Source organism: Apus apus, chromosome 10 (assembly GCF_020740795.1).
Source record: "Apus apus isolate bApuApu2 chromosome 10, bApuApu2.pri.cur, whole genome shotgun sequence".
NCBI lineage: Eukaryota > Metazoa > Chordata > Aves > Apodiformes > Apodidae > Apus > Apus apus.
The window spans coordinates 15408481-15424792 of NC_067291.1; the positions used below are offsets into that span (position 1 = coordinate 15408481).

At 44.4% G+C, this 16312-nt stretch overlaps 1 protein-coding gene across 9 annotated transcripts in view; it reads left to right on the forward strand.

The window, feature by feature from the left end:
- Positions 1-16312, forward strand: part of CHD2 (chromodomain helicase DNA binding protein 2) — a 73893-nt gene that overhangs the window by 18059 nt on the left and 39522 nt on the right. For 7 of the 9 annotated variants that reach the window (XM_051628718.1, XM_051628722.1, XM_051628715.1 and 4 more), the window contains 2 exons: positions 12604-12823; positions 15560-15646. The exons of 1 other annotated variant lie outside the window; for it this stretch is intronic. In XM_051628718.1, the coding sequence (XP_051484678.1) occupies positions 12604-12823; positions 15560-15646 (307 nt within the window). The remainder of the gene's footprint in view (positions 1-12603; positions 12824-15559; positions 15647-16312) is intronic. One more of the 9 variants, XM_051628721.1, reaches the window with a different exon arrangement.

Genomic DNA, 16312 nt, shown 5'->3' on the forward strand with positions numbered 1-16312 from the left:
AAAAGAATTCTGAACTGTCTGTTGTATCACATGTGCTCTATGTGATGTTTGCAGGTGTTTGAATAGTATTCTTGATGTCCAGTATTTTACCTTTCTTGAACACACAAACTTAAAATACTGTGGGAATACATATATTATCAAATTACTGTAACCTAGCATAAACTTGGATGGTGTTCTGGATGTATCAAAACTGCAGTAAAATTTTAAATCCTAAAATGGATGTGGGTAAGTTTGTTTAATTTGAAATTATTATTAATTAAATTAGCCTCAGGGACGGTTGAAGCCTTAAATAAAGCACCTGTACAGAGCTTTTATAATAATGCAGTTTGAAAACACATCATACTTTCAACCTGTGCTGTCTACATTCCTGGAAATACTGCACATAAAATACTGCTTAAAATGTCAATTTAAAAAAAAAAAAACACGTACATTTTAGCTTATTTAAATTTTGTGCTTTTTTAAAGTGCAGATTATCAGCAACAGCAGTAATAGGTGTAATTTGTTAAAGAAATCTGAATTAAGGTATTTTATTTATGTTAAAAATAGTTATGCTTAAAGAGGAGGGGAAATTGGAGACTTCTAGCAGCAGTTCCACAGGAAGAAGACCTTTGGGTTTTTTGTCCTTAGGGGTATTATATTTGCATAGTCTCTCATGTGTGCTTTTTGGTGTTTCCATTGAAAGGTTATTTATCTTAATTGATCCATTTACATGCAACACCTGTTGTGTGAGGTTCTTCTCCCTTTTCACAGTTTTTTTCTCAAAATAAACTTGCTGTGGCTAGCAGCCACTCACCTGAAGTGTGGGAACTATTGAGCACAGGATATTTGTGAGTGAGCCCTGTCGAGCTTATTTCTGAGCTGTGAGTCAGCTGAATGTCGTAAAATGGGCTTTACTTCCTGAGGTTGAATTGAAGTTGTAGGGGAAATGATTTCTAGGAAGTAAAGCCACCACTTTGCTTTACTGTAGCCCAGAAATGCACTGGTATCTGCACTTCACGTGCTGCTGGCCAGCTTTCTCTCTGGTTCTGAGACGAGCTTAGCATCCATGGGAATATATGTGAAGACCTGTTACCTGATCCCTGGTGGGAGAGCTTAGTGATGGAGATGGGTGGAAGAGGTAGAGAGGGCCAGTGCCACTCACCTGAGCTGGAGAAGTAAAAATGCAGCACTAGAGAAAGGTGTTAAAGCAGAGAAAATAGAATTTCTGTATGCCACCTTAGTGTCCTGACTCGGGAATGTGTTTGGAATTGACTCCTACCTTTCCAGCCTAAGCAAGTGCACCAGGTATATGCTGAATAAACAAAACCAACTGAGAATTGTTCCCAAAGAGATCATTATTCTTTGGGGGAGGGGGAGAATTAGTGTTAACTCTTTACAGTTTGTAAGCTGAAGGGTGTACTTGATGCCTTTCTAGATGAACAGCAACACCTGCCCTTTGTATATTGACAGTAATTCTTCCCAAACTTGAAGCTGATTGATTTCATGCAACTTTCTTCACCTAGGATGAAAGTTGGGATGCTGCAGTTGCTAATAACCACTACCTGTGTATCTGGGACTTGCATTAAATAATGGAACAAAATTCTGGTGTGTTTTCTAGCATCTTCTGTGCTGCATTTCTGAAAGGCAGGTGGTGTGAGAGGGTACATCCATGGTGCAGCCCTCATGTGAACTTGGGGGGTGAGAGGCAAGCTGAGGGTCCCCCTCGAGTCCAGCAGTGAGTTTTGTAGGGGATAGCAAGTAACATGCTGTGAAAATGTTGTTCCTCTTGTTTCCCTGGGCCTGCATATGTTGCAGTTGTTCTTGCACCTCCTGAGTACCCTGGTGTGGGAATGGTTTCTGCTACAGAAGCTGCAGGGCTAAATGAACCCTGGCATCTGTATCCAGCTTCTGGCTTCTGTAGTGCTAAAGCTTTTTTTTTTTTTTGAGAAATAAAGGTTGTGGTGGGTTAGATCTCAGCTCATTCTCACTTCAGAGAGCTGGAAGTCTGATGCTTGAAATGGTGGGTTTTCTGCTCAGTGGCCACCTTCCAGAGGCAGAGTGCTCTGCAGCGTGAGCTCTGCAGCCTGTGCAGAGCAGAACACTCTCCTTTTACGTGGCAGCCATTTTATGGAGATGTAGTTACATACGAAAGAGGATTTGGGGGGGGGAGGGAAACGAAGACGTTAATAAAAAATTGCCCTCTCTGGCTGCTGATAAAAGCAGAGGGAATACTTTTCTCATTTCGGTAGCTCTCGGGGAGCCCCGGTGCTGCGTTACAGGAGAAGGGAAGGCTGCACTGCCTGGCATTTTGGTGCGGGTCCAGTTCAGTCACAAAATGGCTGTTCCTTTGTGCCGCATAGCTGACAGACATACTGCATTGCACTGTGTGTACTCTAAAAACAGCAGGAAGTTGCTGGTGGGGAGTTCAAAGGCCATCTTGTGCTGGCTGGGGCCGGCGATTGGCTGCGCTCGCCTGGTAACAGGCGGCTGCCGCCGGGGGAAGAGCCTGCGCGCCCGCACCGCCTCCCGCGCCAGCCCCGGGCCCTGCTGGGATGCACTGGGCTGGACTGGGAGCGTGGCTTCCACAGCCGCCGCCTGCCCTCGCTTCCTCTCATCTGACGGGCGCGGGCTTTTCTTATTATTTTTTTCTAATAGTCCAGGTTATTTTGAGAAGCAAGGAGGTGACTTGAAAAGGCCCGGAGTTATTTTTGGTGCGGCTTTTGTTTTTATTATTTATTTTTAAACTTTAAAAGGGATTGCAGAACGTTGTAGTATTCCTGGAACATCTGGCGCTTCTTTTTTTTTATATAGCATTATGGCTTTCAACATCCTTAAATCACTAAATCTCACTCTTGCTTTTAACGTACGTTTTGCAACTGATTTTCTTTTGAACTGAGTAGAAACGTTAAATATATTTATTAAAAATTCTCTAACGATGAGTTTCAGCTTTTCACCTAGGTTATTTTTAGCTGTTGTGGCCATTGTCTAGGTACCGACTCTTTCAGTTTCATTTCCACTGCTGGATTCTTTAACAAGGATTATTTTTTTTTTTTCCTTCCTCCTTGAGCTTTAACCCTTTAGTAGAAACTGGAGGTTTTTTTCAAAAGGGAAAACTGTGCAGGACACAAAAGGAATAATGTGCAAGGAATTCGTATGAATAATGATGTAATCTGTGCAGCACAAAGGAGATTGTTCTTCTTGTTTTGCTTTGTTACTTCTGTTTCACATTACCCTCTCAAAGGAAATGTCTCATCTCATTACGAATGCACAATTCTGAGACTTTCCACTTCTCTGTTTCCTGTTTTGTGATTGCTGCCAAGAATGGATACAATATATACAGAGCTATAAAAAAGACTCATCAACTGCAAGAAGCTACATTTAGCTGAAATGTAATCTCTTCTGGATTGTTCTTTTTAGTTAAACATCTTAAGCTAATTAATCAAGTTTTACATATGCTCTGAATGCTTGACTGTTTCACTGAATAAAAATGGAAAAATAATAAAAAACTCACCTGGGTAATAATGTAACCCTGTGAAGATGCTTTAGTGTCACACAGCACGTGCTGCTGCTGGGGCATCACTGAACTTGTGTGCGTGTGCCTGCTCCCACCCATCTCCTGCCTGAACTTCTTAGTGCCTTCAGCCAAGAGAAGTTGACATGGCTGAGATTGTAGATTAGAGCCTGTTCCGCTTTCTGTTGGGTTGATGTTTCACCTGCTGTACTTTGAGGGCAACAGTTGCCCTTATCTGCACCTTCCCGGTTTCCTGTGTGAGCTGAAGGCAAACTCTCCCACGGCTCAGGGTGCAATAATATCGTGTTGCCACAGGGTCATACCCCAACTCTTGCGAGGGGATGGCCCTTCTGAGAACATGGGATCTCACGTGTGTGTCTTGGGAGCAGTGTGGCTGTCTGCGTTTAGGCTACAATAACCATGTTTTTGCATTAAAAAAAAAATAACAATTCCATTGTTAGCTTCTTGTGAGACCATTGAGAAGGCTCAGGTGGAGGGCCAGGAAGGCAGTGATGTTTAATTTCAATCTCTCCAACCCCGTATAGGGAGAAGCCTATTGCCATCTTGCTTTTCATGTTTAACCCCTTGTCTCAGAAAGCTGTTTGGCAGTTTACTGAGTTTCTAAGCCTGTGTCTGAGGAGTTTTTATACTGGAATGTCTCTATTCAGTCTGATCACTACTAATTCTGAGGGGCAGATGCAGTGAAACTAGCCATTTGGTTAAGTACCTGGGACTGTGAGCAGGCATGTAGGGATTGAGCTGAAGGTTTTGGTGCCTTGCTTCTTTTGAACTCAAGACAGCTGAAGTAAACCTACTTTGGGTGAGTTTGGCAGCTTATGCTGAAATTGCATCCCCTGATATATAACCTGGGTGTGTATATCCACTGTATCTTGTTTCGTGTTGCAGCCAACAGTTCGAGCAGGAATTACAATGTTAAATTAAGCTGTTAAATTCTGAAGATAGAGAAGAGGTCCGTAAATCCCCATTGCCCCTAGCTGAAATCCAGCTCAGGAAGAATGATGGTAATGGGTGGAGAGAGATTCTGTTCTGCATTATCTCTCCTCTCCTTCAAGGAAAATAAATAAAACCAGAATAGCACTGGGGTAGGGAATGGCCTGGATTACCATAATTAGATATAAGCAGCCTTCTAGCAAAGGATGTACTGTTCTGCTGACATGGTGTCTTACTGAAATTGTTCTGGTGTGTGTTTATTAAAAAAAGTACTGAAAAGCCATTTGAAGATGCTCTATCAGCAGGTGATGGTGTAGTTGTGAAGTCTACTTCGTTATCTTGTAAAGAATCCTTGAAAGCAAAAAAGACTGGATGAAAAATTCGCATCTAGTGACTTGCAATGAAGCTTTGGTAAATCTGTTACACTGTTAATTTCTCAATTTTTTTTGGAGCAGGGAGTGTCTTTTGGAGGAAGCAAAATGTTGATGAGTCTGTCCAAATATAGGCCTTATTACATCAATGCGTGTACAGCACTGCTACTGAATTACAATCTTCAATATACAGTTTGCTTTATATTTACCTGTGGACTGAGATTATCTATGCTGTAGTATGTGTCTTTCTGGCCTTAATTTACACGTTTACAAAAAATAAAAAGTTTGAAACGGTGATCTTGGATTCCCTTCTGGTATTGTGTTGGTAGTGCTTGCATGGCATTTCATCTTGGCAAGGCTTCTGTGGAGTGGGTTTGCCAAGCACCTGGTGCCTTACAGAAGGGATGCTGAACAATTCATTGCTCACAAACCTCTGCCCTGGCTATGAGCAATTGTATTGTGATGTCAAGAATCCACTGACTCCAGAAGACCTGGCTCCTTGGGAAAAAGTTGTGCTGTAATGTTTCTTCCAAGTTTTATTGCCAGATATAGATGACTTAATAGAATTGCTAATACATTAATGAAAGGAGTCGTTTGCATCTCTTTCCGCGGGAGGAACCTCTGCTCTTAGCTAGAGTTGTCATCAGTTGGGAGCTTTGAATGCCATGTGTTGTCTGTAAAAGGAAGGCTTAATGATGAGCCTTAAATCTCTTGGTTAAAAACAGCTTTTAACAGTCACTTGGAATAAAACCCTCAGGCTAGGTCAGGCTTTGCTCTTCTGAACTGCAGGTCATCTGGAATCAGAAAGGAATTTGTGCACCTTCATGTTCTTGTTAATGATTTAGGATGCTAACGTTCCATACTACTGCACTTACTTAATCTGATAGGCTTTAAAGGTAGTTTGCAAATGTTAAGGGAGAAAAACCATCCATGCTGTCTGTGCTAATTTAAAGCATAATTGTCCACACTTCAGTCCACCCCCCATGCATCCACGTGTCCTTCACAAAAACTCGGATGCTGCCTGTGTACTGTTGTTCCCTTTGTGCTGCCACAGGGCTTTAGCCTGGCTGTCCCTTTCTCTGACAAATAGAACTTGTGGCTGCAATGGCAGAGAGGCAGGGTGAGTTAACCCTTGCCCACTGTCTCTGGCAGCGTGCACCCCTGGGCTCCTTTCCTTGGGTGGCTGCCAGGAGGTTCTCAGCGGTGGGTGCTGCGAGGCACCAGCCTGGGTCCTCCAGTGGATGGTGGATGTAGGGAGCTGAAACGCTCCGTTGCCTTCCCGGGGAGGGAAAGATGGGCCCCTTTTGAAACCCTGAGAGCTGCAATTGTCCTTCCCTTCTGTGCAGGGAAGGGGAAGGATGCTGCCTCTGGAGATGCTCAATAGTGCTCCTTAATCAAGCAGGCAGGTTTTGACTCTTTTTGTCCTTGTGCTGTTTTGTTTTGTTTTTTTTTTTTCTTTTCCCACTAAACATCTCGGGCATTTTCAGCCTCTGGCTCAAAGATCAGAGAGTGAGAGTGCCAGCTCTTTCAGTCATGAATGAACTGCTCGTTTTGCTTGCTTATGCAAGCATAATGTGCTGTCTTTGTAGTGGAGAAGAAAAAAACACTTTTGGAAAATACTTGTCATTCAACATAGCTGAATGTGCTGTAGGGGAGCTGCAGCAGAGCAGCAAGAGGTATATTTAGCTCACTGTGTGCTCAGTATTGATTTGCCTTTGGCATTTGGGACTCCTGTGCTGGAGCAAGGAGCAGTGTCCAGAATGTGAAGGTTTTCCTCTGCCTCCTCTCCTTCATATCCTTTGAGCCAGGCTGGAAACATGGTACAGCTGAACTCGGATGGTTGTTAGATAGGATACCTGCTGAGTGCATAATCCCTCAGTTGTTACAGTAGCAGCCTAGCCCTGTTGTGCCTAGTGCTCTGTAGATGTAATTAGCACCCGGGCTCTGCAAGCAAGGTTTGCAGTTATTTGTGGGAGAAGTGTAAATTCTCCACGGTAACTCCTCTCACTTGTCTATTTAAGAAAAAAAGTTGCTGTTCACAAAATCAGGTTGGGGAGATACTCTTCTGGTTTTTGAAGGACATGTTAGTTATCTGGCAGGAGTAACTCTGTAAAATTGGGAGTATTTGTTGTGCCCCTTGAAAGCCTGCATAGTGTTGGCCAAATTATATTGTGAGTATTTTAAGTTGTTTTAGAATCGCTTCTGAACAGTATGAAGAGCCTGGCTGTGTTTAGTTTATTCTAGTTTCAGTTCCTTTTTTGAGACAGATCATTGTTAGAAATACTTACCTCACATAGCTGCGGATTGTGGAACAGCAGGAATATTTTTCTTCCCTCCATTTCCACTTTTGCCTTCAGGAAATAAGTTGGGAAAAGCTTTTTCACCATCTGACCCTTCTCAACATTTACCACTCAGAGAATCTTTGCCTTGGGAGACAGGCAAGCACCACTCACTGTTTTTAATATGCTTTCATTATAAGATAAAGGAAACTCAAAAAGTTCAGAATGACTTTATCTTCAGTATCACAATGAGTGTCATTCACTTAGTTCTCTTGCAAGCTCTGTGTGCCTTCTGCAAGACCTTGGCTATGCTTGCTATAGCATTTGCTCATGGTTTGTTTCCCCCCCCCACCAAAGTAAGGGTTAGATCCCATGATGCTTTTATTCTTCTCTGGGCCATGTATTGTTCTCTCTTTATCAAATGTTACCTCTTTGTCATCAGGTGTTCTGTAGTCAGAATCAGTCTTGTGTTTCTCTCCCTGGCTCATTTAGCCTAGAAGTGAAATTTAATGTGGTTTGGTGCTTTTTTACAGCTGTGGTGTGACTTGGGTACGTGCATCAACACTAATGGTGCTTGGTTTTATTTGCAATATACGTGGGCATTTCAGAAGTAATAATAAAGAACATCACATTTATAGAACAGATATTCAAAGGAAATGTTTAGCAGCAACATGGTATCTAGCTGGGTTGGTAATTAGCATCTGTGGTTTGTTGTGTACAACAGCTTATGTGTAGGTTACTTCAGGAAGACACATCTATTTAAATAGTTTTTTAATTGGTGGCCTGCACTGGCTTTGCTGCTCTGTTGCTTTGGAGAAAATGTGGGGTCATTGCCACTGGTGGGTAGGTGAGGGTAGCAGCTCTTGCTGAAGAGCTGCAGGGGCTGAGAGCCTCTTCTACAGGTAGAGCTGGATCTGACAGATATGCCTCTTCTGGAGCAGACATCCTGCTCACTCCAGAGAGTTGCAGCTTGGCTGCCCGCTGATGTGCTGTGGGTCAGTAGGGCCAGCAAGTCTGGTGGGCTCACCTGTGGTTCCACCCATCACATGCCTGTGTATGCTGTTGCCATGGAATTGGAATGTTTGGGTTGTTGCAGACAGTTGGCTTGGCTCTGCCAGAGTTGACTGTTGAGGACCTGTGGTGGCCGCACTGAGCAGCATCTGGCTTGCTGCTCCCCCAAAATTGGGGTCTTGCTTGGTCATCTATTCCTCTGCAACTCCTCTGTGCTACAGAAAGTAGTATATTTCCACTGTTCCCTTTTCCTCTAAAGTCTTGGTCCTGGTTTTACTCACTAAGGCAGCAGAGGCCTATTTTGCTGTTTTTCTGGGCTAGTCTTCTGATGATAATAACAACATAAGCACAAAGTGAGTACTGGGAAGATGGGCCATAGAGTGAGGATGGATGGGAGAGGGAAGAAGGTATCTCCCAGGTACCTGCCTTTGGTCTTTTGGGGGCAAAGAGACGTGAATGGACACCTGGGTCTCAGTCATCCACAGAACATGTGAAACTGTGTTCAGCAATGCTTAATGGTTAAATGTATGTTTGCTGTAGGGGAACAGTAAACTTGGTTTCTGGTATTATGCAGCCCTGGGTGTTTGTGTCAAGGACCTTCTTGAACCTGCACGGGTGGGTTTTGTTGGTGCTGAGTCCCTGCTGAGCTTGTGAAGCCCAGTGGAATATGGTTGTTTGAATTCAAACTTGTTTAGGTTTAAATCATTCACAGCAGTTCTTAAAGCTAGGAGGAGTTTGGCTTGTGGGAGGGTCTTGAGTCATTAGTCCTCCTTTATCCCTCTGTCTGAATTCAAGTTCTGCCATCAAAAGTCAAAACTTAAAGTCTGGGGCAGAACGGTCACAGTTAGAGCCATTCCCTTGTTAGCACTTGGTTCCAGAAATGCATATTGGGTCATTTTTTCGCCTTGAATTGCACCTTCTGGAAACGCATCTACTGTTTGTACTTGTTGAGAGCTTATAAAGTGTTTTCTTGCTGTTAGCAATGATGATCCCCTATAAAATAATGTGAAATATTAAAAGCTAAAGCTGGAGGCTTCAAGCATGCTGTAATTGCCTTGTAAACTTAGATGTCTTATCACTGTCGTTCAGCTACTTATTTCTTGGAAGCAGTGTGTCCTTCTTGGTAAGGGATGATTTAGTTTTATTCTCCCTCAAGTCAGGAGCAGGATCTTAATTAAACCAGAATTATAGCCTGAAGTATTTCTTAGAAACTAGGGGAACATATTGGGCTGAGTCTTAGCAGATCAAGTTTTATAGCAGTTACTTCAAGGGAGTTATCAGCGGTCCAGCTGTAGCTTTCTTGATCATCATGGGTGTTTTTCTGCTAAATTTAGAGGGAGCTGGATTGGTTGAATTGTGATTTTTGTGACAATTAATTATAGCTTACCCCCCACTTATAGTTTAATTGAAAGTAGGTCTTGTTTAGATGTTAACATTAAAGCAGGTCATAGTCCAAAAATAGCTTCTGAAAAGAGGACTTAAATCTCCAGTCACGTGCAGTGTAAGGCCTGACTTGACACACATGCTGCTAATCCTTTCTACTCTGCTGGTTGGTAGAAATGCTTTCTGATTGTCTCAGTGATAGCTAGAAAGGATTATTTTATGGAATTAGCTTTTTCATGTATCTTTTTTTTTGGTTGTTTATTCTATCAATGTAGAAATAAAGACATGCACGTATCTTTAATAAACAGGTTGTTTATTTAAAAAAGCATTTGCAACAGCCTTCAGAAGACACACCACTTTTCATCTACGTTTCTTGCCTTAGTAGGGCATGCGTGTGCATACCTGTAAATGCAGATGTGTGTGTCGTCTGTCACTGGAGAAGTTGCCCTCTTTTCAGATGCCACAGTTGACATCATGAAAAGAAGAATTATAGTGTCCAGATAATGCGGATAAAGCACATGAATTATGGTTATTGATGTTCAGAAAGGCCGTGTCCCTATGTCCTTGAAGTAAAGCTTAGGACCTTGAGAAACTAGGAGCCTCCAGAGTGGGAGGAGGCCAGTAATTCTTGTTCTGCCTTTAAACAAATACTGCCAAAGTTGTCTGGCCTCATTCTAGCCTCGGTTGTTATAATTTCTTCCAGCTATTGCTAATTAATCTGAGTGAAGCAAAGGGTCTTCCTCTGTTGCGCTGTCCCTGTGGAACATGGGATGCCAACATGAGTCAACCAGAGCCTGATGTTGCCACTTTGCATCGTGACAGTAGGGGCTTGGATGCCTCCACATCCCATTCTTTTGCAGAGGTCAGGTTCCCATCCCCATGGGAGGCTCTGTGGGTTATTGTCCTTCTAGACCCTGCTTGTGGAAACTGGTTGTCCCCAGAGCTGCTTGAGAGTGTCGTTTCCCTGAGTGGCATGGCAGTGCTTCCTAATAAAATTCCCTTGGTTTTCTTGAAAAAACTCTGGAACTCTTAAAAACTCTCCAGTGGGGAAGTTTCATCACTCACTCTAAGTAGACTGGTTTGCGAAGCAATATGGTTGAGCGGGATGTTGGGAGATGTCAGCAGATCTGTGGATGAGCTCAATGAGAAACTGCAGGGAGCTGCAGGCGAGCAGGGAGAGAGGGGCCGTGGATGGTGCTGGCAGCAGGACACGGCGATGGAGGGACGTGGTGGGGAAGGGGCGGCTGGAAGTTGCAGACGACATAGAGGAAGGGACAAGCAGTGGCAGGGTTTAGAAAGATGGCTGTGTGTGAGGCTGTGCCTTGGGTTGTCATGGCCAGGAACGGGACAGGCAAGGAGCGACCGGGAGGCCTGGAGGGGTTCAGCTTGATTTTCCAGCCCTGCCAGGAAGGAGCGGTGCGTTCCCCCCATCTCCTTCAACAGCAAGCTGGGACCATGAAACCAGCAACCGCTGGTGATGGCTCACCCTCTGCTGCTTGCAGAAAAGCCCCCATTTCTGCCACTTCACCCTTAGTCATTCTCACCCACCGCTGGTTCTTTTTCTCCCCTGTGTTTGCGACGCCCTTCCATTTCAGGACTTGCAGGCAGACCCAGAGCAGCAGCAGCCGCCACGGCAAGGAAATCTCAAGATGGTGGAAGAGGGATGGCTGTAAGATGGCGGCCAGGAGCCTGGCTGTGTGCCGGAGGGATTCGCGGAGCCGGTTCCCGGCGCGCTCGGCTGCTGCCCTCTGCCCGCTCCCGGGGACACGGCAGCCGGGAGCCCCGCTGGCGGCAGGCAGGAGCGGCTGGGGCTGCTGGGGCTGCTGGGGCCGGCCCCCTCACAGCCCTCAAATACCTGAGCGTTGTGTATCGGAGAGGGTAAAACTCATTTCGGTGGTGTAAAACAGCCCTGTCTGCTGTGAGCAGCGGCTGGCTGTAGGGATCCCCTGTCTGCAGCGTGCGTTGGTTTCCGTGGCATTGTGTGCAGTTGTACCTGTGCTTTTGCTTTCTGGTCTTTGTATGTTCATGGTGGGTTGGTTGGTTTTTTTTTTTTTCTTGAATTGTGAAATCTGAGCAGAGCCTTCGAAGTATCTTGTTAGTCGTTTTGTACAAAAGGAGAAACATTAAAAATCTGGTTTCCCTCTGCAAAGTTTTCCTGACTGTTCTTTTCCTGATGTTCTACCTGCAGCATGCCTTCAAGTTGTTACAGACACATCTAGCTGCAGATCAGGAGCTGACCTGGAAAGAGATGCTCCTTGTTCAAAAAGTTTACAGTCCTGCCATTGCCACACTGCGTTTGGTTTGTGACAGTGGAATTTGTGATGCTGTCTTACTAGCATGAATGTTACATATTGTAATGAGTTTTCTGTTTTCTTTAATTGGATTTTAGATGAAAAAATAGATGTTGGAGTGATTGGCTGAAGGTATTTGCGTATTTTGGCTGCCTAAAGTAGATCAGTCTCTCATTTGAATGTAAAAACAAACAGAAGCACACCTATTTGATGTTCTGCTCCCCTGTTACTGGACACATGAGAAATGCAGTCTGCACAGCATGGGTGTAATCCTTGAAACAGGAACTTCCTCAGCAGTCACGTGCCTGTATAAGCTCCTTTCTGCTGCTCTGTTGCCAAATTTATTCTTTTTCCAAGAAACGTATTTACTATAATATATAGCATTATGTATGCAGTATTTGGTGCTCACCTCTTTCAGAAACTGCCTGTTGTTTTTTGAGCCACCAGCCATACTAGGGCATAGTGGAGAGCCACACTGGAGCAGCTGCTTATCTTTAATATAGGAGGATTGTCTTTGGACATGATTGTTGCTTGTTGTGAGGGAGCCAGATCCTCCCTGCAGGACCTGTACTGGTGGTATTGTTAATGCTTCTCATCATGTTACCACCACTTTGGAGCCTGCAGTCTTGCCCATGTGTTCAGTGCCTGTCCTGGGAATGAGTTGCATCTACTTCAATGTGCCTGTTTGGGACCATGCAGTTCACATTTACTTTTAGGCTATTCCGAGCCTTTCGTGGTGGCTTAGATGTGGCTCAGGTTCACTCGCTGCGTATTTCAAAGCTGTGAGAGTGCAGTTAAAATGTAATCTCTTCTTTCTCTACCATCAGTCACTCGGCATCCGAAGAAGCCTCTGGCTCTGATTCTGCAAGCCAGTCTGAAAGCGAGCAGGGCAGCGAGCAGGGCAGCGAGTCAAACAGCAGCTCGGAGTCCTCTGAAAGTCAGTCTGAATCCGAAAGTGAATCAACGGGTTCCAAATCCCAGCAGACCCCTCCTGAAACCAAAGAAAAACCGGCCTCTAAGAAGGAAAGAATAGCAGATGTTAAAAAGGTATTGCCCCTGCTGCTCTGCATAGCCATGTTACTGCTGTACCTACCGTGAAAGACCAGACAGCAGGACTTTAATGAAGCTGTCTTCAACTTCCTGCTACTTTGCACATTGACCAAACAAACTCTTGACCTCTGGTGTCCCCAAGTCACTTGTCGCCTGTTTGGTCTGTGTGCTTCTGCCCTGCTGGTACCATCCTTGTGAGCAGGAGTTTGTGTGCTTGATGGGACAACCTTCTGGGCACCAGCTGGGTAGTGATGGGGCTGACTGTAGCAAATGAGGGGTAGGCATTTCGTACCAGTACCATGACCCTGTCATTTCATCCTCTCTGTCTTTCCACTGCTGTCCTGTCCTTTCTCTCCCTTAGAAGTAGTAAAGCTTCCCTGTGTGATACATAACCAGGAGAATGCTAGGGTTTGTGTTGCTTTGGTTGGTTTCCATCACTGTCTTCCTCTTTGAAAAAAGTAAAGGAGAAAAAAAGCTGTTTAACTTTTATTATGTCCAGAACAGTGGTCCTTTGTTGTGTTTTTTTTCTGCAGTTCCCAGCTTCCCGCTAGAAATACCCCCTTAAATAGCCAGGTTTGCCCTCTGCCTGTTGCTGCACAGGAAGAAAGGGATTGCTTGTGTTTAATGCATGTGGTTCCCCTCTGGTTGGTGAACACCTGCCCAGTGCAGGAGCTGTGCCTTGCGTACCTGCTTTACCTGAGGGATGGAGGCACCTGAGTGACACAGTGTGGGGTGAGGTGAGAAAGAGGAGCACGAATACCATTTGGAGATAGGAACTCTATGAACTGTTGGAGGGAAGAAAATCAGGTTAGGTCAGTTATTTTTGGTTTATTTGTGTTTGTGGTGTGCAGCTCTCCTGTTTTTCTTAGATGTGGTTTGCACTTGGCGCTGCTTGCCCGTGAGAGTGAGTTTTATGGGGAAAGTTGCTATGTGTGTGTAAGGACTGAGACTGGCTTTGTCTGCACTCTCCATCTACCTGCAAGGGAGGAGTGAAGAGTTTTGTTACCCGCTTCTTCCTCTCAGAGATCTCTTGGCTGTTGACTCAGGTCATGGCTAAATATGCTGTGTTTAGACTGGCAAGGAAAGGTGTGTTTATAAGGCAGTTGTGGTGTAACACAAAATTCAAATTTCTGTTTTATTGTTGTTAATTGGGGACTGAAGGAAGTATTTTCTTTCTCTGTGGGCTTCTAAGAGCATGTCCCTAACAATAAACATTAGAATTATCCTATAAGGGAGCACATCCATGTGCATGGTGATAATTAGCTTGTGTGAAACATCAAAAGGTCAGGGCACCCTCTAAGAAGAAAGCCTCTCTCTTCATTTCTCTGATAATGTGTGTTTTCTTTAGCCAGGTCTAACGTAGGAGTGTTGATACCAGTTCCCCTTGAATAACCAATGCAATTAATTCTATTGTTTATTTTGTATTTCTGTCTAGATATACCCATGAAGGTGAGGTTAATTTGGGGTAGGTGCTATTCAGATTTGTCATGGGAGTCGATCCCTCATCCAAAACCTGTGCCATTTAAAAGATGAAAAGACAAGTTCTTCAGATGGTTCAGGGAGTATTTCTTTTATGTGAATTTGTTTATCTCTGTACTTGTATGCCCAACAGATACACACCTTCACAATCTGTCTGTTGCAGTGTTATCCCCTTGCTCCTTCAACAGCCCCAGAATTGCTGGGCTGCAGCCTTGCATTCATCACGCTCTCAGTCCCATGTCGCTGCTGCATCTGGCAGTGTATTTTGATTTCCTTTTCCTGCCAGTGGCTTGCAGAAACGTTTGGGGACTGGAGCGAGAGAGAAGCAGAAGGAAATGAATAGGTTTAGAAAACTGAAAGAGGATAAGCTCAGCTGAGGGAGAAGATGGATTGTTGGTGTACATGTTTGAAAGGCATGTTGGTGGTTTGTACCTGCCCTGTTCATCTTCTAGTGTCCTGTGTCACCAACACAGCTCTGCATTCATGTCCCTCAGGGCATCAGTTCTTGTCTCCCCCTTCTCCTTCTGTCCATCCAGCAAGAACAAACACGTGCTGTTAAGCTCAGTGTATTAAACTGTTTAGGGTCTGGTTACAGCAAAGAGAGCACAACCATTTCCAGTAGTCAGCTCTGCACATCCCGTGCTGCCAAACCACGTTCACATCAGGGCATTGAGGAGAAGAACTGGCAGTCCTGCTGCCTTGCCAAAGAACAGGGTGCCCCACTCCATTTGCTGTCCAGGCTGGGCCACAGAATTCACTTCTGAAGGTGCAGCAGGTGATGTCTTGTCATTGGACTCATCAGGCAGCCTGTGGTGTTCTCCCTATGGAAAGGAGTTATGGTGGAAACTGTTAGCAACAGTGAATTTTCTCTGTGTGTTGGTATGTTTCTTCATTCCACATGCAAGGTGTTGTCTCCTTGCCTTCAGCACCATTGCTTTCAGAGGCTGGCTATCCCAATGCTTAGTCCTTCAGCCAGAATGAGCTGCAGAGTAATTTGTACCCTGGTGGAATAATGGACCACTAGAAAGATAATGCTGAGATAAAACATGCTGCTTTAGAGCATTACCAAACACCCCAAAATAATCATCATCCTTTTCAGCCAGTTTATTAAAGTGTCCATCTACTGGTTGCTAATTCGCTAATGGTTTTATGTAGATTTAAAAAAACCCCACAAACATTCACCATCAAACTTCTCTAAAATGTTGGAAATAATTGGGGTGAAGCAGGCCTTCTGATGGTCTGTTTATTTTGCAGATGTGGGAAGAGTATCCTGATGTTTATGGGGTTAGGAGGTCAAACCGAAGCAGACAAGAACCGTCGCGATTTAATATAAAAGATGAGGTAAGAAAATGAGAAAAAACAAGCACAAGGATGAGGGATTACTGAACATATAAACCCAAAGAGCAAAGACAGGTCTTGTCTGCAGTGCCTTGTAACCACAGAGTCCTAGCTTGGCACATGAGCGTTGGAGCTCACAGCTAAGGTCCCAGTCCTGCAGTTGGATTCGCTTGGCCTGAGACATTTGGAGTCAGCGGGACACTGTGTGGGCTGAGACCTGCATGCACTGGTCTCATTGCTGGAACGGGGCATAATGCAGGTCATGCTCTGCTGTAGAAATGTCCTGGAGAGAAGGAGTCTGTGTAAAAAAAAAGAAACCAAAACAAGACAACACAAATCCCACCAGGAATGAGGAAACTTCCCAGAAACACCTCATATCAAAGGAATGTCATTGTTGCCCATCCTGGAATCGATCATGCTGATAAATGCATTTCTGTGTGTTCAGCTTTATGAACAATTACTTTTTTTTGGTTGAATATTGGGGAGTATTTTCTGCTGCTTTTGGGGGTGACACTGGTCAGAGCCTGGCAGACAAACCTTTGAATTTTTCCTTTTTCTGATCTTTGTTTTTTTTTTCCCTGAAGATGCAAGAATGAGCTGCTGCCTTTACTTGTGTCTAACAGACGTTTTCACAGAGCTTTTCCTCTGCAGACCTTCAGGAAGGTTGAG